This window comes from Saccostrea cucullata, unplaced genomic scaffold (genome assembly GCF_032062105.1).
Source record: "Saccostrea cucullata isolate Sc308-1 unplaced genomic scaffold, CSIRO_AGI_Scuc_v1 ctg4083, whole genome shotgun sequence".
Classification (NCBI taxonomy): domain Eukaryota; kingdom Metazoa; phylum Mollusca; class Bivalvia; order Ostreida; family Ostreidae; genus Saccostrea; species Saccostrea cuccullata.
The window spans coordinates 67,188-92,500 of record NW_026918067.1 but is presented as its reverse complement, the minus strand read 5'-3'; the positions used below and the strand labels follow the sequence as shown (position 1 = coordinate 92,500).

The window sequence follows — 25,313 nt, the reverse complement described above, 5'->3', positions numbered from 1 at the left end:
CCCCCCCCCCCCCCAGTTTACTTTCAGTTCTGATCTGATCTGTGTTTTTTCCTAGCCAATTGCTCAGGTGAGCGATGTGGCCCCTGGGCCTCTTGTTTTAATCCGAATCATACATATTCTGTGTATAGGAGGGGCCTGCATGTGTTTTCAAATAATTATATCTCAAACAAAATGTGATTGTCCACTTTCTTTCCAGAAAATTCTTTTATTTTTTGATTTGACACTTATATATATTCCTATATGCGGCCTGAGTACCAACCCTTCACTATCATGCCTTATAACAATAAAGGATAATGGGTAATACGCTTATGCAGCATCGTGCTGCTATAGGAAACTTCTATCTAGCATGTAGATGTATAAACATATCTTCCATTTTTGTATATAGACAAAGTTTTAAACTAAACTTTTAACCGTAGAATTAAATTTTTGGGTCAAAAGACCAAAAAACCTCGTATTTTAATTTTTTTTCGATCGCTCACGCGATCTCATATGTTTAGTTTAAAACTTTGTTTTTAAACAAAGTTTTTAACCTCGTTCTCTGAAAAAAATTAATAAATAGTTGTTTGTTCATGGAAAAAATTGACAAAGAATAATTCTGAACGAAGCGCGTGCGGCGCATGCTTACTGGTCCTGTACCAGTAGCCGTCTAAATATGGAGGTTTTTCTTTCATTGCTTCACTATTTGACACAATTTGGAGATAAAACTTGGCATATATAAAGCTTTACTCTTGCTCTATCAGAATATATAATTTTTTTGCAAGTCCTACTCATGAAACTTTGTTTTCATACCGTTAAAGAGGGGTAGGGTAGGACGCCATTTTCCCGTATGCACTGTACCAGTTACCGTCTGCGTCATTTCTAATGATATCTAGCTACAAACGCTATTTTGGTAGGAATTTAAATGTAAACAGAACTTGAGAGACAAAAAAACACACACATACACATACAAAATCCAGGAAATAATTTTGTTCTGTGCAAACTGCATAGGTAGACAATTGCAATCATTCCAGTATCAGCTCTCCCATAATTGAGAAAAAATATAGAAATTGTCTTTCCGCATCATGTTGAAGAAATACAATAAAATATACAAACGCGTTACTGATCGCATCTGAGTTCACGATAACGCGTTTATAGGGGTGCTTTGAGATAAAAAATAAAACAAAACCTCAGTTTCAAAGTTATGACGTCACTTCACCACATCATAAACAAGAAGATTATTCAGACGAAACACTGTTTTTGTAAAGTATACCACTATAATATTATCTCTGATGTATGGTAATTTACTCATGTTTACGTTTCTGTCTGCAGCAGACGATCTTTAAGAAAAATCTCGAAAAATCGCGTTTTAAACACGCGAAATGACGTAATATACGGTAACTGGTACTAGACGGCTACTGGTACAGGACCAGTAGTGTCATTTCTTTCGGACTTAGCCAATCTTCCATGTAAACAAACGAAGGAAATGCCTATGAATCTGAATTATGATCTTGGAAAAATTACAGAAACAACTGAATTTCTTAACTTAACTAAAAGAACGATTCACTAACCCTAATCCATCGTATGGTATGCAAGGACTAAGACGTTCAGACGAAATCTCCCGGGCGGATGCTAAACTAACCCTAATCAGTCGAAAAATGTGCGAGGACTAACCCTAATCTCTCGGATGGACGCGAGATTAACCCTAATAAGTCGAATACTAGTGCAAGGACTAACCCTAATCTCTCAGGTGGGTGCAAGACTAACCCTAATCAGTCGAATAGTGTGCAAATTTAATCCATTTCAGTTGAGTGACGTAGTTGTTACGTCATAGTCCAATGAGCACGAGGATCTTGCGGATCTGGGGACCGGTAAAGTAAAGTCTACCCGAAAAAAGGGCAAGTGCTAGGAAAAAAAATATTGAGGAATCAGAGAATGACCCTGACGTATCACCGTAGATGCGAGTAGTATTTCGGAAATAAAACATCCATGAATATACACATCTGTGGTTTAGTCAATCCATAGATGGAAAGATAACTTTTTGACTTTTTCCGTTTTTCTTGGATACAAGTTTTTTTGTTACAGTATCAGTAAAGCTTACTGGAGTTAGAACAGTCAAAGCATTTGTAAGTATGGCTTTATTTTAACATAATTATTTACTTTGAGAGATGTCCACGCCTCCACGGGACCATATCCATTTGTCACAACATTTGTTACAGTTAGTCACGACACCCAGGTCCAGTACAATCAGTACATTTAGCTACGTAGGTAGAATTACCTATGTAGCTTTATTTACCTACCTCGGGTAGCTTTATTTAGCTATTTCAATGTAACTTTTCTTTTTATGAAAAAGAGACAAAAAATCGCAGTTAAATGACTATTGATATTTATATTAGGGAGACTTTAAAAAACAATCCAAAGCAGAGATAGTTTAAACATCGCTGCGTTTGGTCAATTTAGAGCAAAACATGTAAATCCATTGTTTGGTTATCTGTCCGTGCTGTGAGGCATGACTGAGTATGATTACTTCACATTGTGCTGAATAATTACAGACCTATTATCATGTTAACCAGAACTGGACTTCTTTGTCGTTTCATTCAATGAGTAACTGTTCTAACTGTCATACATAGCCCCAAAACTTTCAGAACTTTGATTGCAATTGCGCAGAAAAAGACATTTCTTCAAGAAGGAATTTTTCATGAATTGTTTTCAGACGAGTTCAAAGTTGAAAATGATCACTGCATCAAAATGATAGTTTTTGCACATCCTGAGAAAAATGCTTTTTTATAGAAATAAATTCATTTGGTAGCTAAATCAAGCTACCTGAGGTAGGTAAATAAAGCTATGGTAGCTAGATTAAATTCTACCTAGATAATTCTAGCTAAATGTACTGATTGTACTGGACCTGACACCCACTCCCCATGCCTTCCTAAACAGTGCTAAGCTCTGGAGCCAGTAAACTGATTGATATTTCACTGTCGGTATTAATATTAAAAAATGTAATAATCCAGATTTCGTATTTCATTTTTATTGTAAATTCTCAGACTAATAACTTTAAAATGAGAGATTTCTGGGCGGCCAGGGTGTCTAGGGTAAGGCATATAGCAGCTTTATAGAAATTCAGAACTTTATCATGTTCTCCAGAAGTCCCAAATACTCAGCTAAATAATGAATAAGCTAAAAGCACGAGCATGCTGGGTAGAAGATGGGTGTCATCATACAGTACTATAGTATACTGTTATGGAATGGGTACGAGGGAAATAGATAGAATTTCTATCGTTAAAATGATAAATGTCCCAGGTTTCAACGATAGAATTCGTTCCATGTATTCACAATGTAACAAAATAAACACGGGCGATAACTTGTACTCAGTGCAGTTACTAGGAACAATCCAGAGAATTCCGATAGTAAATATGGCGTGTAATTTTGAAGTGAGAAAAAACATTGAGAAAATTAGTTGAATTTTCATCTTCGCTTGGATTTTATTTTAAGTTTAAAGGCATACGGAATCCCAAAAAGGTTTGTTACAATTAATTTTAAAGTTATTTTTAGTGCAAATTCTTAAGTATACTTCAATATCGTTTTGGAGCAATTCTGCAATTATTTGCTACATTGTGAGTATATGGGACTGGTATTCTAACTGTGGTGAGGGCGTTTATTCTAACTACAAGAGAAAATTAAAGCATATTTATGGTTCCCAGAGGGAGGAAATAGTTTCCTGCGGAGGGGGAACCATAAATTTGCTATTTTTGAGTTCACATTCCATAAATGTTTTATTATATTAAACTAATCATAGGCTATTCTACACTTATCCAATGGCTGTGAGTGGGATAGCTCTTTTATCAAATCCGCAACAGGGAACTATTCCCCGAGGGCTTGCCCGAGTAGTTCCTGTCAAGGGTTTGATAAAAGAGCTATCTCACTCACAGCCAGAGGATAAGTGTTTTATTATACTGTTGTATATTATAATTTCTTAGGTTTGAATTTACTTTGGTGTTAGATAATACTGCGAGAATGAGCTGAAATCCTGATGACGTCACAATGCTACATAAGTCATTATGACATCATCAGGCTATGGATTTAACGCTGGAAATTAAAGTCACACTTGCTCTTGGGTCGCAAAATGGCGACCTAAAAATTTTTTTGGTCGCCATTTCTGAATTTCTGGTCGCCATAATGAAATATTTCACTCGCCATAAAATAATACATTTTGTGAATAAAACTTTATAATTTAAAAAGTATATGTATTATGTCTTTATTATAATAAAACATTACTGTGACTATAAAAATTTGCTAGGTTGAATGAAAAATTTTGTTGCATACATGTACCCTTATGGTTGTACAGAACACAAGTAATCTGATTACAGAAATAAAATTTTATCAAATGAAAATACAAGCTTGACAGCTGTGGAAACAGGACTTTGTCTGCTGTTTGTCATGTTTACTTATTACTACATACCTAACCCATTACCCAGTCATTATAAATGCCGCCAAAACACTCTTTAATAGCATGATTCATTGTGATATGCAAGCAATTGACCAAATGCTTAAATAACAAGGTCGGATCTTAGAAAGTTAACGAAGTTTGGATGCCATTCTATCAGGAACATTATTTATACACGTCTCTTGTTCTATCAAACTTTGTACAGCATGCTGCCATAACATTACGTAATCTAAGTCCATGCGATGCTATGTAAAGTGTACATTTAAATATATGTCTTCAAACATTTTCTTGATAGAGAATCTTTACAAATGAAATATCGATCCCGATCTTAAAAATGGACATTTCCAGCCCAAATTTTTCTCAGTCGCGAAAATGCGAGTGTGTTTTCATTTTTAGTCGCAAAATCAATTTTTTGGTCGCAAATGCGACCATTTTAGTCGCAACTTGGAGCACTGTTGAAATGTTTTGACTTCATCATGCTCATAGTTACATTGCTAACAACATGACGTCACAGACTTGAGATTCCTTGAATGCTCCGCTCATTGAACACTTTGATTGGTTAGAAATACTTTTAAATATTCATAGGCACTTCTTTCGTAAATGGGGTACCCCTACTTATTTTTACCACAAGAACTGGCTAGAGACCAAAATGACCGCTTCAATTAATGCAATGTATGTGTACTGTATAGTAAATAGGTAAATGAATGAATTAAATTTTGAAATTGATAACCTCCGAAGAAATAGATGACATATAATTTAAATATGCTATTAAGATTAAAACACATGATATTTGTAGCATGTAGTGGTGTAATTATTGTTAAAAGTTATACTCTTCCAATGTACTGAATTTACTACACTTGTATCTATCATCATTTCTATGCAATTTTGTTAAATTAATCATTTTTACATAGTATGTTTTTTTTTCTTCAAACTATTGTATACATATTATGCATTCAAACATCTTCAAAGACATGTTTGTGATATACATTTCATTCATTTTAATGGAAATCATATCTATAAGCATCATGTCAGCTTTTGGAACTGATACTGATCGACAGAATGAGATCATAACCATTGACTGATACAAAGGAAATAGACTAATGATCATAATGATTACTTATACAGAGAATAGGAAATAGTGTAAAATAACAAAGGGAATTCTTGTGTTATCAGTCACCCAGGAAACACAGACTTAAAGAAGGGAATTCATAAATCTTATGTCACCAAATATTAACCTGCTCTAGCCATGAGAAATTGTGTTTCAGAGTACAATCCTAGAAAACTGAGCTACACATGACTGCCGAGAGAGACTGACTAGGAGCTAATTTGAATGTTACAAGCTGCATGACACAGCAGGGTTGTTCCTAAAACCCAGGGTCTGGGAGTGGGGGGGGGGGGGGGGAGGGGGGCCCAAAGGGGGGCACCCTGTGGGTCCCTCACCTTTACAGAAGAAATTTCAGGAATCCTACACCCCCTTCTTCTTCGTTATTGCCCTGGGTAATGCCCCTGTAATTTCAATCTGTAGAGGCACAATGGGCCTGATGAGAGTTTGCTTTATAAAAGTTACTATGCAAAGAGACTCAGTGCAAGATCATAATGATGGATTTTAACTCAAGATACATGTACATTAACATGATAATATATATATCAAAAGTATTTACCATGATGATCCTATGATATTTTTTATCGACTGCATGATCATTTATTTGTCAGGTTAAAAATCAATCAGTTCTTCACTTTAACAAGTTAAATACACCCCCCTCTTTTTTACCCCATATAAAAAATGGGGAAAATATTCGATTACCAAGTTGAGGGCAACTTTTAAAACAACCTGTAGTGCACTTAATCTAAATGTTAAATTTGTACTAAGTTTTTTAAGTTTAAAGTTTATAAGCATTTGTCATGTTTATTAACTAACCATTAACAGTAACCAGCAAGGTATTTACTAATCAGAGTGTTTTATAATATCAGTAAACACCCCTTCATTACTTATAATTCCCCAGCATTACTAACTCCCAGATAGGGATAAAATTTTACCTAGGGCATGAGATCAAAGTGTAACGTGCAACGCGGCCGAGCTTGGGTGTGTGGTGATATGTCTTGTATCACCGAGGCGTTACACTTGGGTTCGTTAACCTGTTAACTCAGATTTTTGTTGACCAAATAATATTAAAATCAAATATATACAAATACAATGGGTTTCTTCTTGATTGGACAACCACTAGCTGTGGTCAACGGGTGTCTCCCGTAAGTAGATTTCTTCTGTCCTGCCACTTCTCACTGCACTGACTCCTGGCACTTCCCCCACTTCTCACTGTGGTATGCCACCTCTCTCGATCTATACTACCAAGTGACTGCCTTATTCAGGTCTTACGCTTTTGGGTAGTCTACAACACTTAGCTGTCTATCCCCCGCAACTGTCTGCCTTATTCAGGTCTTATGACCGTGTGTAGGAGGAGAAACAAGCTAAGGTTTCACAACTCCGTCACCAGAGAGGTCTCAAAGGTCCTGCAATGCAATCAGTATTATCCCAACGCAGTCCCAGTATAGTGGCAGATTCATACTACTTGCATGATAATTAATATTTTTTTAGTGTTTAAGAATTAAGTGAAAACGTAGGTCTAACGTTTATACGAAACTAAACGATAAAAAATCAACTTCCGTTTCAAAAGAATGTAAGGTAAATCTTTTGTCAATATGATCATGTTTATTTAACAAGAGGATCAAGCTGAGAAAGTGCTGTTGTTTTAATTTGAAGGATTGAGAACTTCTCTATACATGCTATAGATTTTTAAGTTCCAGCAATTAACCAAGAGAGTCAAATTCTGTTCTCATGTCATAAAAGTGCCTTAAATTTCTGCATATATGCATTGGGTGGGGGAAAGAAATGACAATCTCTGTCAACATGTTAAATACATCCACTTACTCAACATAAACCTCTATTTTCTCTGTCTATCATGTATAATATAATGATAAATACAGCATGTAGTTTAGGATAACAATACAGATAATTTCACACCTCGAAAACCATTGTCAAGTACCGAAGTGCATACAATTTCTTGTGCGTAATTTTATATGTTAGTAATGAGTAAACCAAAAACACTACTTAAGTATAACAAGCATCAAAATAAACTGAGAGAAACTCAAGAATGTTTATCCACAGAAAGATTTTATACAGTTAAGATCAACAATTCATCAAGGCGCAGCATATTGTTTCAAGTCAGTTACTCAATTATTGTGTTTACTGTTCATAATTTGGACTAAGAAAACAAATATGACAAATATGGTGAATTTTTTTGTTGGATACCGTGTTTATACATTTTCCTGCTTTTTTTCAACATTGGAGTTGGTATACTATTAGAATGGTGTACTATATTATTTTACTTTGCTGTCAGTTTTTTAAGAAGAGCATGTGTCCTTGCAGTCTAAGCGTAAGTTAGATGCTAAGATCAGAGACCTGTTTAGCCTTGAGGATGTTACATTGTGTACACGGGAGAGACCGTGGAATATCGAGGCTTCCACTTAAGGAGGTAGTGATGTTCTGAACAGGAAGAAGTTCTCCTCTTTCCGGCTGATGTGTCCATACTCATGTTTTCTTTATGTGTAAGGGATGTGAAATGAACTCGTTACTGTGTAAAAGAGAAATTGTCTCAGAGTGGAATTTCCTCTCACAGATTTTTTTTGGGATTTTTAGTGATTTTCTCAATGCATGCTATGCAGGTACATATCAGGCTTATTGTACAAGTTTAATATAGATAATATGATGATATTTTATTGCAGACTTGATGGAAAAGAGTTGCAAGCTTGTTTGTAAACACAGTCAACTTTCGGCTAAATTTTCTGATTAATTTTCATCAGTATGACATGTATGCAATATGTTTTTAATTGATCTTCACTTTTTCGTTATTTTTAACAAGTATTCTAAACAGCTGCAAAGGGTAGGCTTGAATAAATTTTTTCTACAGTGTTAATCTACATACTGTATATTTTGAACTTATATTACATGCATATTCTTGGCAAATTGTGCATCAGCTACATTCATTTCATGTTGGTGTATAGGTACATTAAAAATTGATAGAATAGAAGGTATTTTTGAAATATTCAGGTTTTAAATCTTTGAAGCAGACCTGGTGTATAGAACTAAATCAATGTTTGATTGTCAATGCAGGCTTCCACTGACAACATTTGCTTTAGTAAGAGGCAGGTCGGGTATTGACCCCCACTCCTTACGGGGGTGATACAGTTCTACAGGTGTACACAGGTAAAGTCGTTATCCAGGTAATCGCAGGTAAAACAGCTGAAGGGATGCAGCTTATGTATTCACTTCTACATTGAATGTGTTAAAAAGTGCCAAGGAATTTGATTGTGGAGTAACAGAATTCATGTATGACATGTATTTTATTTTTTTTTTCTTCTTATGCTGGCCGTTAGGGAGGTTTGATCCCCAGTTCAGGCCAGATAACAATCTGTCAGTAGAGCACCTGACTAGTGATGCTGGGGACCGGGGTTCAAATCTTGTTCTGCTCTGTTGCATTTTTGTCTTTTCCTGTTACACTTTAACTGGGAATGTCTGAATAATGTGTGCTGACAGTGAATTTCATTGATGAATTTACTCATAACCTTATTGTTAGATTGTGAAAGTACTCTAAGGTCAGCATTTCAATTTTTCTTCTGGAATTTAGGAAGGAACTATACTTACCATGTTCATGACTGTTCGAATCTCCATATTGAATTTTTGTGAGTTTGTTGCTTTATCATCATGATCATGGTGACATTTTAATCATGTTCATATAGATTACAATGCAGCTCTGTTTTGTATTTTCAGACTGCCGTGATGTGATGCTGTGACCACGTTGGCGGTATGGGGTCAGTCCCCTCAGAGAAACACAAGTACCTACTTCTCCTAGACCTTCTCAAGTCACCACATGTTCCTTTTGTAAATACGCATACCGTCATCATTCAGAGGAGCCCGTCTGGAAAACTCGGAATCAAACTCAAAGTCCAAGTGAGTGTCTCAAGATAAAATATTCACAGACTTAGTTAATACTGTATACTGTTAATACTGTACTGCCCCCATTTTATTTTCGTCCCTTTCGCCCTACCCTCATTTGTGCGAATTTTAAACGGGGTGAAATGAAATAATACGGTATAATTTTTTTAATAAAATTCTGATTGGGGGAATTTAAAATTGTTTCCAAGTGTGAAATGGCGAAAATTAAATGAGGCAAAAATAACCCTGTATACATTACATTTATTAATTAATATTACCGCAGTGTGCGAAATTAACGGTGGACCGGTAGACAATGTCATCAGTCGGTCTGTGTTTTAGACCGACTTGTCTATAGGAATTTCAGACTGGTTCCCTGCTTGTCTCTAATAAACAAATCACGTTTAAATGTATTACACTGATGTATTCTGTTCACCCCTTAGTTATGATAGTTTGTTCCACGATGTATGCAGAAATAATTCGAATCTGAATATTCTATTTTTAGCATGAGGGGAGGTTAAGTTGTGATTACTTAATGGCCGCGGACACCAAAACAGTGCAGAAGAAACATGTCCTTCTTCGACCGTTTAAAGTATGTTGAGGGTGCACGCCCGGGAATTATTATTACTCTTGTCTATCAGACAGACATTCTCAATGTTTGAGTCGTTTATCAATGCTGTTGTAGTCAGTCGTCTTACCGTGTTTTTTGATTCTTGTTGTAATCTTTTATCCAGTACAAAAACTACTGGAAAGTGTAATGATTTCACCATTTTACATCAAATACGTTTATTTTAATTTCAATATTTTAGCATTGAATGTAGTATTCTAAATTTCGGTCCATAGGAAGTTGCTGCGGTCTATAGAAAATGAAATGTCTATGGACCGAAAGTCTATAGGACTTTGAAGTTAGTTTCGCACACAGTTACCGTAATATTCAGAGACTTTTAATTTAACAACTCAATTAAACCATTCAAGAGTTTCTTTGCACTGATGAAAATCAACAAACTAGTCACTTTGATGAACATCATAAATATTGTAGTATTTTACTGTAGAAGTGGAAAACATAGTGTTTTTAATTTCATTATGTTCAGGATTTAAGAATTTTCTGCCAACTTTAAACCATCGTGATTATTATTTCACTTCATTTCTACCTAAAAATAGGCAGAGAAGCTGAATATTTATAAACGATTCACCATGAAATTAAAACCACTGTTAAAGGTAACTTTCTAACAAATAGTGAAATGTTAGAAATGTGGAATTAAAGACGTCTACGGTAGCCCCGTGCCAGTGATTTTGTCATCATGACTTTATACTATCACAGTTTCTTATGTGGGGTGGGGACATAACGCTTGGATGCCAGAAAGGGAGAAACAATGCTATAATTTACTTGTTTATTAGTCTAAGAATATAATGGTATGGACTTTGGATTTTGGCCTGGACAGTTATTGGAGCACTTCAGTGCAGGGGTCCTGGGTTTGATTCCTGGCCCTGCCATACATTTAAATTGCCCTTTCCTGTTAGAAAGGATTCTTTAAATTCATTGATAATAAAGATATCTGTCCATAATAAAATTAAGACTTAATTTTGATATAATTATTATAATCATTATGACTGGAAGTTGTGTGGCAAAATTATTTCTTTCCATGATGTTGAACCAGTACTATATACAGTAGAATCTTACTATTAAGAAAATCATTAATAAATCAATTCTCATTTTAAAATTTGGGGTACTGGAAAATGATTACTGAAAGAGATGAACAATTGTGTCACATACTTCCATTGTCAAGGATGTTATTTGTAATTATTCATTTACTTCCTAAAGTTTTTTAAGGTTTCAGAAACTAATTCTTTCAACAAATCACACCCCCCACTTCAGTTTACAAGTACATGTATGTAATTGTTATGAATTTCTGAAAATCTCCCTGCTGTCATGAACTTTAAGTGCCAACAGGGAGTGTGGGTACACAGGGATGTGTGCGTTCTGTCTCAGACAAAGTGATGATACATTGTTTGTTTAATGTTTGAAGGGACTCCGCAAAATCCAGACTTTCAAATGATGTCTCAGTCTGTCTCAATAATTGTTCTTCGCTGATGTTTACCTGAAATTATTTTTTGTGAGCAATCTATTATACTTATAGCGAAATCTCCAAAATTTACTTTAATATATAGGACTTTTCTCTTCTTATGAATATTCCCTATATCATGTATAGAGGTTTGAACTTTTGATTTGTGTAAACTTTTATATTGAACTTATTAGTGAAAAATCATTTGATAAAAGATATTTTAAAAATTTGTTGAATTAAAAAATAATTTAAAAATTATCAATGATTCATCCAAAACATATATTACATTTTATTATAATTTTTTAATAAATCAATTCAAAGCATTTCATAATTGAATTATCATAATTATTTGATTGCAAATAGTTCAGTCTGATCAGAACTAATGTTTACTTACTAATGTCAATTGACAAGCGCTCTCAGATAAGCTTTTAAATACCCTGGGGGAAACTGTTGAAGTGGGGTAACAACTTGATATTAAATTCTCCTTGGCTGCCTATGAATTTGTCAAATGCACGTTCGCAGTAGGAGAAATTAGAAATAAAGGTAAACATTGAACATCTGCCGAGCGTGTGGCAGATACGAGCCTTAGATCCCTGTTTGGAAATTAATTTGATTTCCATCAGACTTCCTGTTTAGGGCTACTTGAAGCATTATTTGTCATGATTCCTAATTGGAACAGCAGGTAGATAGGACTAAGTTCCATATCAACAGCAAATTTCAGAGACAACTAAAGGTTCACAAACCCCTCTGCTCACTTATATAAAATGTTGCTTGAACCTAATTGATTTTCCAAAAGAAATGTATAATTTTATAAGTAAAAATACAGAGTTAAGAATTATCATGATTATAGCATAGTCATATAGTCAGGGGAAGTGGCCACATGCAAGACTTTTAAATCAGTTATACATGTATCTGAATCATTTGAAAATGTGGTTAGAGTTTTTAACTGAATAAAAATATTACAAGTTGTGTGACAAAGCACTGGTGTGATTTAATTACTTCATGACATGCATTAAATACCTCTTCTGTATCCAGATCTTTTACATTTGTCATATGTTATAGAATGATACTATAACAATTTGACCGTTTAAAAGACTTTTGCTTCAGCTTACAGAAGAAGTCAATGTTCCTAATTATAAATAATCTAAAGAGCTTTGTTTGTTGTATTCCAGAAGATCGGTGATTCGGACACGTGCTGTATTGTGACAGAGGTGAAGCCTGAGTGTCGTCTCCTGAGCGGTTCACAGCTGACCCAGTTTGAGTGTGTGGTCAGTATAAATGGGAATGACCTGCGGGGACTGACTGAAGACCAGGTGTTTGGTCTCATCGACTCAATCCAAGATTGCTCCGTTACACTAACTGTCTGTGATGTGTTAAAAAACAACAAGAGAACTCGATCTCAACTATCAAACTCGAGTGAGTCGTCCAGCTCCATGGAAGTCAGGAAGAAAATCAGCGGAATGAGGCGGATGATCAAGTCCAACAGCGTGGAGAACGACGAAAAAGAATCCAGCGAACACGACTCGCTACTGGCCGGAGAGCAGCGTGTGGGATCGCAGGTAGACCAGCACTTTAACACGGCCAGCTGTTACGAGGAGAGGGTGTGCTCGATGCCGGCCATGTCAGAGCGCCCCCTAGCGGGGGAGGAGCAGTATCACTCGATGCCTGTGGGCTCGGGGGTTTGCAAGGAGTGTAAAAACAACAACTGTACCACACACAATCACGCCAATCTAATGGGGAAGGGGAGTAACTCCTGGGCAAGGTCGGTGGGCTTTGTGGGGAGCTATGAGGACTTGTTTAAGTACCCTCACCGTGTGAAGTGGGACTGCCTGACTAAAGCCGTGGACCTAACAACCTCATCTCAAGGAAAGTTTGGCTTCTCGTACAAAGTCAAGGAATTCAAAAATGTAAGTAAAGCAGTTAGTCTACTAAATCAGAATTTACCATTCGTATTAATCTTTTCCTTGTACAACACTGTTTAAATATGTTAGTTACTGTGAAATCACTTATTTTCATCATTCTTGGGGGTTTAATTTTCGTTGTTTCCAAGGTATGGAGAGAGCATTGAATTCATGACCAAGCAACTCTAAATGTAAAAATTCACATGCATTGTTATACTAAATTAAATGCAACACTTCTCCAATCTCGAAATCAAATCCCCACAAACCAGTATTCCTTTCTTAAAACTTAAAACTTGAAAATTTGACCCAATGAAAATGTGTGATTTTACAGTACTCTGTGTGAGCTGTGCATGTTTTCATGTCATGACTTTGTTTTGACAGAATGTTGATGATTGGTACACCCTGGTGACGTCAGTGACAGAAGGGGGTCCAGCAGACGGCAAGTTAATGGTGGGAGACTGGATACGGTCCATTGACGGTCACGCTCTGGCGAACCCCAAAGAGGTAAGGATCTTAAAAATTGAATTTTTTTATGATTTATTTTATCATAAAATCATTTTATTTTCACAATGATGAAAGTTAACTCTTGGTCATAAAAATAAAGATGAAAATGCAACCATAATTTAAAATAAAATCTCAGCTGGTAATTGAAATAAAGATTTATAATTATATAACTGTTGTGGGGATATATTGAGATATTTTATAATTTCTGAACTCTGTGATGATTCCTGCAGGCCCTATTCCTGGAGAAGAAGTTAGAGAGATTAAAGGAAGTGAAGGTCGTGTTTCAGCGACCGGAGGGAATGTTACCCCGACACAAGTCCTTTCAGTCTGGCCACCGCCCCGAGATCGTAGAGCCCAACCCCCCACACTCGCCCATCTCTGCTCCCACCGTGTTAACAGACATCACCGGACAGCCGGTCAAATCTAACGTCCCCCTCCCCGGGAGCTGTTCGCCGGTAAATGCCAAGGTCGGGGGTCGGTCTGATGGCTACATACGTCAGCCCAGTACCATGTCCAAGGCTTCTATGTCCTCAACCTTCAGCTCAGGAAGCTGTGAACCCAGGCAGGTGAAGCCTAAACAGAGCCCCAGTACCCTGGACCCCAGCAGTCTGTTCACAATCCGACCCATTTCTCCCGGCGCTAAGGTCGAGCATGTCCAGATCTTCGTCCCGGGTCTGCAGTCCGCTGATGGTACGTCAGGAGGACCCGACGATTTCCAGATGAAAGTAAAATTCCCCAAAGTGAGGATATTTATCTGTGGTACAAACGCCAGACAGCTCTCACAGTTACTTCTACCCAACTTCCTGTTACCCGCTGATAATACAGTGAGGCTCTTTGACCGAGTGTTTGCTACCATGGCGATGGAGAGGTCGGGTGAGGTCGGGTTTGAGCCGTGGTCTCAGTATGACCGGCTCCTACAGATAGACGAGCGGGTGAGGCACGCCAGTAATGACTCCCTGAACCACTGTGATACCAGTGATCGATCCTACCCCAGTAGTCTAGGCTGTGGGGCGATTAACACCGAGATTTTTATTGTGTACGATGAGAAATTCTTCCTTCAGTGCTGTCAGTATTTATTCACTAGGACCAGTGTATTTCTGTTGACCTTTGATGGTGATAAAATGTTGAAGTCCCCTCCCTGTGAAATTCACCGCTTACAGAACACGATACACACCATTCGCGGAACAGTTGGGTACGAGTGTCCCATTCAAACCTATGGACTTCTGGGAGTAGATTCTTCTGACATAGCGTCTACAGCCACCATTGACGAAGTCCGGACCTTATTCTATACCTCTCACGGATATCAGATCGTGAAATATAACGTTCCGCGACATCCACACCTGTTCCACTTCTCTAACGGCGCGCGACCCTGTGTAGAGGTACAGAACAGCGTGTGGAGATCTATCTGTGAGATTCAGGAGAAACAGTACATCCTACTAATCTCCATGGCGATGATCCACCAATTAGAACAGAGGAGACAGAGTGATGTGGCCTGCATTGATGAGGACGATTTTACGGCAGCTTTCCAGGAGACCATTCCAGGAGCGGATCTAGGAATCAGACAAGTGGTGTGGACCGAGTTACTGGAATTTGGAGAAATCTTATCCACAAGTAAGTTTATCATGATCTTGTTTGTTTTACACTTTGACTCGGGGAAATTTTATTTAAAAAATTGAGGGTTGTTGAATTTGTTTAGCTGAACAAATGAAAACCAGATAAAACTGCCTTGCCGAGTGAAACTATTTTAAAGTTTTATGTTTGCATTTTACAGACCAAGCTATAAATCATACAAGTTGTGTTGGAAAATTGAACAATGCTAAATTTACATGTTCTGAACAATAAAAATATTAAATGAACACAGTCAGTTTTGTGTGATATACAACACCCTGAAGTGCAGTAATTCAATAGATGAAACACAAATTAAATTCCACTTTAAATTTTGAGTATTACATGCTTATCCACGTGATTCATAAATTAAGACATGTATAGGGAATCCATATAACTATATATTTCATTGGTTCCCACAAGAGCTGTTTGTCTTCGGATTTGATCATCCTGTTACGATGTCTGTCTTATTTTCTTGTTTACACAGTAAACTTTTAAATTGTATATTGTGTACACGGTAAACTTTTAAATTGTATGTTGTGTACCTGTAAATGCTTTTCAGAGGCAGCCTTATTACCTGTATCCAGCATCAGCCAGCTAGACAAACTCCTGTTTATAAGGCCTGACATCCTATTGGACAGAATCCACCAATTACAGACAATCTCTCCAAGAATCATCCAATCAAATGAGGCAATCAAACAAATCTGGCTCAAACTCATTGCATCAGGATTTTTCCTGCAATCTGATTGGTCAGAACTTTGTCCCCAGACTGACCTGTATTCCATGTCCAGTACAAAGCTACAGCTGAGTCCAGACAAGGCCCTGCTCTTACTTCAGGCCTTTGGTTTGATCTTCAGACAGGAAGCAATCGATGGCAGCCATTATTTTATTCCATGTTTCATTCCTGAGCCGGTGTTTTCCGAGACCTTTGAGTACACGACAGGGAGTCTTTACTTCCAGCTCCGAGGAAACCCCCCACACATATCCAGTATGATCTATTTTCATCTTGTGTTCCGATTGAACAATGCCAGTGATGCCCGCTCTCTGGTGGTGACCAATAGTACCACCAGTGTGATCCACCACGCGGGGTACGAAATCACGCTGACCCACGAGAAACTCCGAGACAGGATACAGATTCAACTCAACAGGTAGGATCCGAGTCACAATGGCTTTACACTCTGAAAAACGTGATGTAAAGTGTAACAGAATCAATTTCAAAAGTTAGGAACCAAAACAATGACTTTACACATTTTAAAACATAATTATTAAAGAGTCTTAGTTGCCATCCACACAAAGACAAACAGTGGGATTCTAAACTATCCTTATTCCTGTAGAAGAAACATCACATAGTACCTCCATCTCACCCCACCTTAACTGCAGTAGATTTTGATTTAACATGACTGGTTATGTACATTTGTTGTTAAAAACCATTAAGACCTCTCTCTCTAGCTTGACATAAGTCATTTTTAACACATGATGCATCCAAGCATGGCTGGCATGTGCTTTTGAGCTACTTGCTAAGTGACTTTGGTAAATTAATCTTTATTTTAGCTTACATGAACCTAACCCAAGATTCAGGTGAACTTTTCTAATCCAAAGACATCCAGCATTTGTCTCTTGTGTGTTAACTATCCTTTCAGAATTTTAGAACACTTTTTAACTTTTGAAATCCTACTAGGCCAATTTCAACCAAACTTGCCACAAAAGAATCCATAGGTAAAGGGGATTCAAGTTTGTTCAAATGAATGAAGAGCCACATATACAGGGGTCGACACTAACTTTTAAACCATAGTTGTCAACAGGGCTAGCCATTTCTAATTTCTACTAGCCCTGTTCATGTATTAGTTGTCCAGCAGCCCGAGTCGTGAAGCGACGAGGGGGGTAGGTGCGGGAGGGGGTTTCCCCCTCCTGCCGGTGGGGGTACGGGGGACCTCCCCCGGGAAATTTTGAAAATAGAGAAGCCAAATCCTGCATTCTGGCTGTATTTTGGGTAAAAAATATATGTCACCCTATGATTGTACTTTAGAAATTTTTCTATTCGAAGAAGTACACATATATAATCATTTAGGATATTTCGAATCACCTTTAATTTTTACAATTTTGACATACAAAAATAATAATTATGATGATAAAACATGTTTGAAAATAGATTTAATAATTATTAGATACATTATGTGTAATTGATAATTATATTTGTTGCTCTAAGTGAGTACTTAGTAAAATTCTTAGTAGCCATGCAGGGCAAGTTTAAAGGCATGTTTGGTAGCCCGACCTCAACATTCAGTTGTCCCGGGCCAGCGGGCTACCGTTAGTGTCGAACCCTGCATATACTTTCAAGATGATTAAAAATTAGCTAGTGGAAATTTTATGGCATCTTCTAAAAATTTTCTCCCCAATATTAACTTTGCCAGAAAAGATGAAACATGATGTAATTGTAAATGCTTTTACATAGTGTAGATTCCAATTTTGTTACTATTGAGATTTATCTTTTTTGGATTTAAAAAATTAGTTTTGTTACTTGTTAAATAGATGCTGCATCTGATCTTGATTGGCCTTTCAGAAATGAGCTGTTTTAATGTTATTCTCACTTTCTGCTTTTCACCAGTAAAACTGTATATTAAGTAGAATTTTTAGCGAGGATTTAATTTTGGCATTATTAGCGAGGGTGCTGACATCATTAAAATTAAATATCGCTAAAAAATAATTGCGTATTATACGTAATAGCTTATTTAGTTATCATTTGAAAATCGCTAAAATTACTTCTCACTAAAAATAAAACACAAGATTTTAGGTAAAAATCGCTAAATTTGCGTCTCGCTAAATTGTCCACTTATATGGTACCAGTATTTCACAAATTGAGCTGTTGTCTTTTGAGCATACAAGAGTACACAAAAGGTATTGGTTCTATTAGAATACCCAAGTCTTATCAGTCACAGGGTATTAAAGATTGATTTGTTGATAAATCTTAGGACCTGATCAAGAGAGCAATGCTAGCTTTCTCCTTAGTCTGTCTGGCTTCTTTAACATCAGATTAATTGGAATGAAAAGATAATGAAAAATGTTGCTGAATTCAGATCAATAGGCAATAAACATTTAGTTCCTACACTAATGAGGGTTATTTAGGGGAAATCCCTGGGGAATAGCTTCTTTTTAATGAACAATGGAGGGATCATTATGTATAAAGAGAGTTTACTGATCAATAGCTTGTAGCAGGTAACCCTGCTTGGAGGCTAAAGGATGTGACAATTAATAAAGTAGTGAGTATAAGTTGTTAACACAGAAGTAAACGCAGAGATCACTCAGTGTAGTCTATTGACAGGACTTGTACCAGATTAACCTTGTTCTGTTTCCGCGGAGACAAACAGGAAGTTCAATATTAAGTGTTTTATTTTGCTATGTGTATATTTAAATTAAGATGCATAAAAAACAATTTCTTTTTGTTTACAGACTAGAGAAAAATGTAAGATTACATGCAGTATTAGATTGGCTGACAGAAATATGCAAATCAAGTCTAGGGTCAGAGGTCAAGTATGTGTTAGGTCCAGCCTGCCCTCTACAGGAGAAATGTAGCTACGCACAACACACAAGGAAGAACTCCGAGGAACTCCACATTTTAGACCTGGCCGAGGGGCTTCCCATTTTTTGTGGTAACATCAAGGTGGACAATCAGGTCAAGGTCTGGCTCAAGGTCAGTATCAGTGACCTTTCATCCATCACTTAATGCAGAAGTACCAGTCTAATTAAAGCCAGTTCCCCTTTCTCTCAGCATTGACAATGTTTACACATAGAAGAAGATTCGCTGGTTTTAATTTGACTGGCTGATACACATGCTCGGTCAAAAGTAAATGTTCTGATTCAGTTTCTCCACCTAACATGTTTCAGTTGTTATTTCACTGTGTTCTGTATTTATTAGCCCTCTAAGAAGCAGTTTCTCCACCTAACATATTTCAGTTGTTATTTCCCTGTGTTCTGTATTTATTAGCCCTCTAAGAAGCAGCAGTCCGGTCGCCATGAACTACTCCCTCATCAGGACACAGAGACGGGGTCTAACGAGAGCTTCAAGTCGTTTGAGACCCCAGGACCTGCCCCCCTATACATCAAGTCCCTGCCCTACAACGTCTTTAAGGACGTGTACGAGAACCTTCAGATTAATGTACAGAAGGACTGGAGATGTCTAGCAGGTAAAGCATGAAATCTATCTGGCGTACAGGGTACCTTAATAGACACAAGGGATTTAAAATCATATTATTTCGCGAGAAGCACAAAATGCTGGGTTTTAATTTTTTGATGGTGCTAATGTCAAAAGGCAAGTTAAATCTCTTGTTCAGTCATCAACGTGCCTGCTTTTGTTTTTAGCTCACCTGAGCTGAAAGCTCAAGTGAGCTTTTCTGATCACATTTTGTCTGGCGTCCGTCTGTCTGTCCGCCTGTCTGTCTGTCCGTCTGTCTGTCCAGCTGTCCGTCTGTCTGTAAACTTTTCACATTTTCGACTTCTTCTCAAGAACCGCTGGGCCAATTTCAACCAAACTTGCCACAAAGTATCCTTGGGTGAAGGGGATTCAAGTTTGTTCAAATGAAGGGCCAGGCCCTCATTCAAGGGGAGATAATTGGGAATTAATGAAAATTTGGTGGCGTATTTTAAAAATCTTCTTCTCAAGAACCACTGTGCCAGGAAAGCTGAAACTTATGGGGAAACATCCTCAGGTAGTGTAGATTCAAGTTTGTTCAAATCATGACCCCCGGGGGTAAGGCGGGGCCAAAATGGCCGACCAAAGGTTTACATAGAAATATATAGGAAAATTCTTTAAAACTCTTTTTCTCAAGAATGACACAGCCATAATTCATCGTATTTTTATGGAAGCATGCTTAGGTAGTGTAGATTCAAGTTTGTTCAAATCATGACCCCCGGGGGTAGGGCGGGGCCAAAATGGTCGACCAAAGTTTTACATAGAAATATATAGGAAAATTCTTTAAAAATCTTCTTCTCAAGAATGACAAAGCCATAATTCATCATATTCATATGGAAGCATGCTCAGTTAGTGTAGATTCAAGTTTGTTCAAATAATAACCCCCTGGGGTAGGGCGGGGCCAAAATGGCCAACCAAAGTTTTACATAAAAATATATATAGGAAAATTCTTTAAAAATCTTCTTCTCAAGAATGACAAAGCCATAATTCATCATATATATATGGAAGCATGCTTAGGTAGTGTAGATTCAAGTTTGTTCAAATCATGACCCCTGGGGGTAAGGCGGGGCCAAAATGGCCGACCAAAGTTTTACATAGAAATATATATAGGAAAATTCTTTAAAAATCTTCTTCTCAAGAATGACACAGCCATTATTCATCATATATATATGGAAGCATTCTCAGGTAGTGTAGATTCAAGTTTGTTCAAATCATGACCCCCGGGGGTAGGGCGGGGCCAAAATGGCCGACCAAAGTTTTACATAGAAATATATAGGAAAATTCTTTAAAGATCTTCTTCTCAAGAATGACACAGCCATAATTCATCATATTCATATGGAAGCATGCTCAGTTAGTGTAGGCCAAAATGGCCAACAAAATTTTTTAAAGATATATATAGGAAAATTCTTTAAAAATCATTTAAAAAATAGCAAATCCATGATTGGTTATGGGACTACTTTTGGATATAAACTTTACAATAAAAAGCCATTTTCTACTTTTTCCAGTGCTCAGGTGAGCGATGTGGCCCATGGGCCTCTTGTTGTGATATGACGTCTGAGTACTGTTCAACCAGACTAAAGCCAACATTGACCCAAACATTTCTGTACCATTGAATATACTGTAGACTGACACACTTTTTTCCACAGGTTATAATTCCGCGGAATCTCAGTTTCCGTTTAATCTGCGGATTGAAAATTATGTTGATTTCTTAGATTGTCACTATATGCCTTACATTTATATTCAGTACACTTGGAAAATTTTCCATGGAAAATTTGTGACCATATACATAATGTATAAAATTAATACACGTGTACCACACAGAAGAAAGTACTTCTACAGAAGTTTACTCTATGATTAATTGTATGATCATGACATTGTACCTGTGTCTTACCCCGGTATACAATTTTTCTATTTGACAGGGTTACTTGGGTTTACCGTAGAAGAAATCTTGGTGTACGAAACAAAACTGGAGCCAGCTAAGATGCTGCTACTGGACTTGGACCAGACCAAGAGGATGACCGTCAAACAGCTGGTGGACGTCCTGGCCAAACCGGAGATGCAGCGACAGGATATTATTGATAAACTCTCAAAGTTCCTCAACGGCGGAGTGTAAACAGCGACGTGATATTATTGATAAACTCTCAAAGTTCCTATATGGCGGAGTGTAAACAGCGACAGGACATTATTGATTAACTCTCATCAAAGTTCCTTAATGGCGGAGTGCGAGCAGCTAAAAGACATTATTGATAAACTCTCAATAATCTTTATAAAGTTCCTAAATGGTGGGATGTGAGGAACCTGGAGCCAAATTTTCAACTTTGTCTCTGTTTCTAGTTGTTGTTATTTTTTTACAATAACGGTGATGATTTGATGCATTCTTATGCAAATTTTCAAGTTTGTAGCCAAACAGTAAATTTGATTTGATGACTTCCCTTACAAAGCAGACAAAGAGAAATGTGATGACCTCCCTTACAAATCGGACCAAACATGTACATATTTCTTTTTTTCCCTTGTGAAATTTTGATTATTATTGTTATTTGATAACAAAATTTCCCGTAGTGCCATTAGATTACACTGAATTTTTATCTTACAGCTCTGTTGTTGCTCTGAGAAGTTAAGTGTGATATTTGTTATATATGTCAAAAGAGTTATTTGTACAGTAAAACTCTGTTATAACGAAGTCACCGGGACCAATAAAATTACAGTTACTTCACTATATCTGTAATTTGTTATATACTTATATAGGAATTCATCAAATTTATATAGCTGGGGGTTCCAAGATAACTTCGCTATAACCATGAATTCGCAATATCTGTGTTCATACTAAACGAGTTTTGCTGTATATAGGAAGGCATCATGGTTTAATTTTGGTAAAACTCTGTTTGCGATTTTACAAACTGCATATAATTTATCATTCATCTTTGTAAAGTTTATATCTTTGACACATTTTTTCTTTTTACTCTACTTATATGTTTATATTACCATATGTAATTATAATTTTAGAAAAATTTTTATTTCTTTCAGAAACATTTATAATAACCTATTTATTCCATGGCTATACATTCCAAGCATTTAACTGTTTAGAAAATGAAATAATTATTTATTTTTGATATCCATTTTCCCTCATCCTACTCTTAGAACTAAATTTTGACTTGTTACAAGCAGCTGCTCTAGTTAACACATCCTCCCTTAATACAAATGTACCAACCTAATTCATAAAGGACTATAAATAACATTTATTGTATGCATAGGCTCGTTTAAATATTTTATTTTCATGAACATACAAATGTAAATTAAAGTAAAACTTCCAGGGAAAATTTAGATGTATGTAATAGAATTCCTAGAGCTAAGTATATTTTTGATACTCTGAATGTTGATTTTAGCTAGCTATTTTGTGTCAGACGTTTATTTATAGCCAAGACACACAGTTTGTATGTTATAATTATAGTTTTGAATTAATCTTTGTATCAAGACTTCGTCAATGACATGTAATATTAACTGTGCAGTCCAGTTTTGAATGCTTGGACTTACTTTGATCCATCATCTACTCATCTAACAGTTAGTCCCATCTCGTAACAATAATCTATGACAAATTACACCTTCCACTAGTATGACTTACGCAATACAAGAAACTACCATCCTGGTTTTGATGAAATTAAATGAACTCATTTTTTTTCAAAAGAGAATTCCACTCAGGAAGTTTTTTTTTATTGTGATATTATCTTCAAGACAATCAATTCAACATTAAACTTACTTCATTTGAAAATATTTTACATTGCCATATTTAGATTAATTTTGTCATAATTTATTAAAAAATGCTTTCAAAATTTTTGACATAATAGCATAGATTATGCAGGATTGTACCCCCATTATATTGATGTAAAAGGGTATTTTCAAAATAAAATGTACAAGTGTATTTTTATTTTTTTTTTGGGGGGGGGGGGGGGTATGAAGCTTTTATTTACCGAGACAAAATGAGACTAAGCTTTAGAGTCCCCAATATATCTTTACAAGTTTACATTATTACCATTACAGGCTTAGTATGGACTTTCAGTAAGGCGTGGCATTCTCGACGTTGCCTAATTAGCTTCTGAAATTTACACAGCTTCCTATCACTTAAAATAGCCAATTAAAAGTTCTCTCACGTCACAGAAGTGGAACAATAAGTCGTCTCATCGTTATCAACAATAATTTAAAGTTCCTGATGTAATTAATTTCGTAACCAATGAAAATCTACCAGTATTCGCTTTTACATAGCGCCGAGAAAGTCACGCCCTCTGAAATCCAAAGAAGGTTTGAAAAACTCCTATACTTCTCTTTGAAAAATGCCATGATCTACGTATTTAAGGCACTCTGATAAAATCCATTATTCCTGTTTTTAACAATTAACAAATGTTTGAGTAATAAATAAGACAGTTTTTACCACACTTCAAGATGAGCTTAATGCCCAGGCTTCATTGTTTAGATTTTAGAAGGAGGAAGCTGAAACCCACTGTGACAAAAAATGCAATGATGATATACAGTACTGACCGGACACAACCTAACACCAGAGCAAACCCGAAGCGGACCCCGGGTTCCCTTCTCAGGTTCGCTCGGTGTCCCCTCCGGGTTCACTTGGCGGCTTTCACTCAGGGTCAGCTCTGGGTCCACTAGAGGGAACCCGGCGATTGCTTTCTATGATTGCTTTACGCACTGATACGTGAAGCGGACCCCGCTTTAATCTCGCCGCCAGTAAGCCCCGCCCCTTGTTTACAATTATCATAATAGATTTATACTGTCCATTCACACGCTTTGCTTGTATATATATAATGATTGGATTTATATCAAATAACATGATCACACATTTGATCTTTTATCCCAATTGACAGATCAATATGCCATTTTTGATTGGTCGACGCGCTGATTGGTTAATCGCATATACTGATTGACAGCTCTGTAAAGAAATACCGATCGCACATTCGCTTTCTGGGACTGCTACTGAATTTGGGGTTTGCTCTTTTGGTCCTCTTCGGGTTCACTCTAGGTCCACTTTGGCTTTGCTCGGGGTCCGCTACGGATTTGCTTGGGGTCATGCAGCCCTAGCGGATACAGATTGAACCCGAAGTGGACCCACAGAGCAAACACTGGGTCTGCTCCTGGTTCATTTTCTGTTAGGATGTGTCCGATCGGTACTGTACCTAGTGATGTACACTACCAGACTTGCTCTAGATGATGCATCTAGCAATTTCCTCACAGTACCTAAGGACCTAAGGTTCAAGTTTTTGAGCCGTAGTCCATTCCCAAATACCAGTAACTATGAATTTTGCCATACAGATGCAAAATTCAGAAAATTCATTGGTATGATACAGTATGTGTACTTTAATTGGCCTTTTCTTTTATATGTCATTTGGTGTTTTGAGGTACATATAATCCTTGATTAGCTTTAAATAATAAAATCTGAAAACAAGTGATCTACTATTACTAAACTGAAGATAAACAAGAGCCTGTATTGTGACTTTGTTATCGCGTTTAATCATTATAAGTACAGCTACTTCCTCATCATCGTACAAGTGTTCTCTATTTCAGAATCTAAAATTAGACCAGCTTCTGTATATGCCTAGATAATATAAAGATTTTTTTTGTACATGTATGTTAAAAATCTAATGCA

At 36.7% G+C, this 25,313-nt stretch overlaps 1 protein-coding gene across 5 annotated transcripts; it reads left to right on the top strand.

Annotated features, from left to right (window-relative positions):
* The first annotated feature begins 1,972 nt into the window (after positions 1 to 1,972).
* Positions 1,973 to 23,580, top strand: LOC134241675 (uncharacterized). Of its 5 annotated transcripts, XM_062723790.1 has the most exons (10): positions 7,605 to 8,140; positions 8,589 to 8,681; positions 9,246 to 9,425; positions 12,643 to 13,377; positions 13,753 to 13,875; positions 14,106 to 15,486; positions 16,043 to 16,628; positions 18,928 to 19,168; positions 19,463 to 19,661; positions 21,586 to 23,580. In XM_062723790.1, the coding sequence occupies exons 3-10, from the start codon at positions 9,282 to 9,284 to the stop codon at positions 21,777 to 21,779; spliced, it is 3,603 nt and encodes a 1,200-aa protein (XP_062579774.1). In that variant the 5' UTR covers positions 7,605 to 8,140; positions 8,589 to 8,681; positions 9,246 to 9,281; the 3' UTR covers positions 21,780 to 23,580. The 5 variants fall into 5 exon arrangements, with proteins under 5 accessions (XP_062579842.1, XP_062579774.1, XP_062579901.1 ...); XM_062723858.1 differs by lacking the exons at positions 7,605 to 8,140; positions 8,589 to 8,681 and adding an exon at positions 1,973 to 2,102; XM_062723917.1 differs by lacking the exon at positions 8,589 to 8,681 and having other exon boundaries at positions 7,605 to 8,023.
* Positions 23,581 to 25,313: the final 1,733 nt, after the last annotated feature.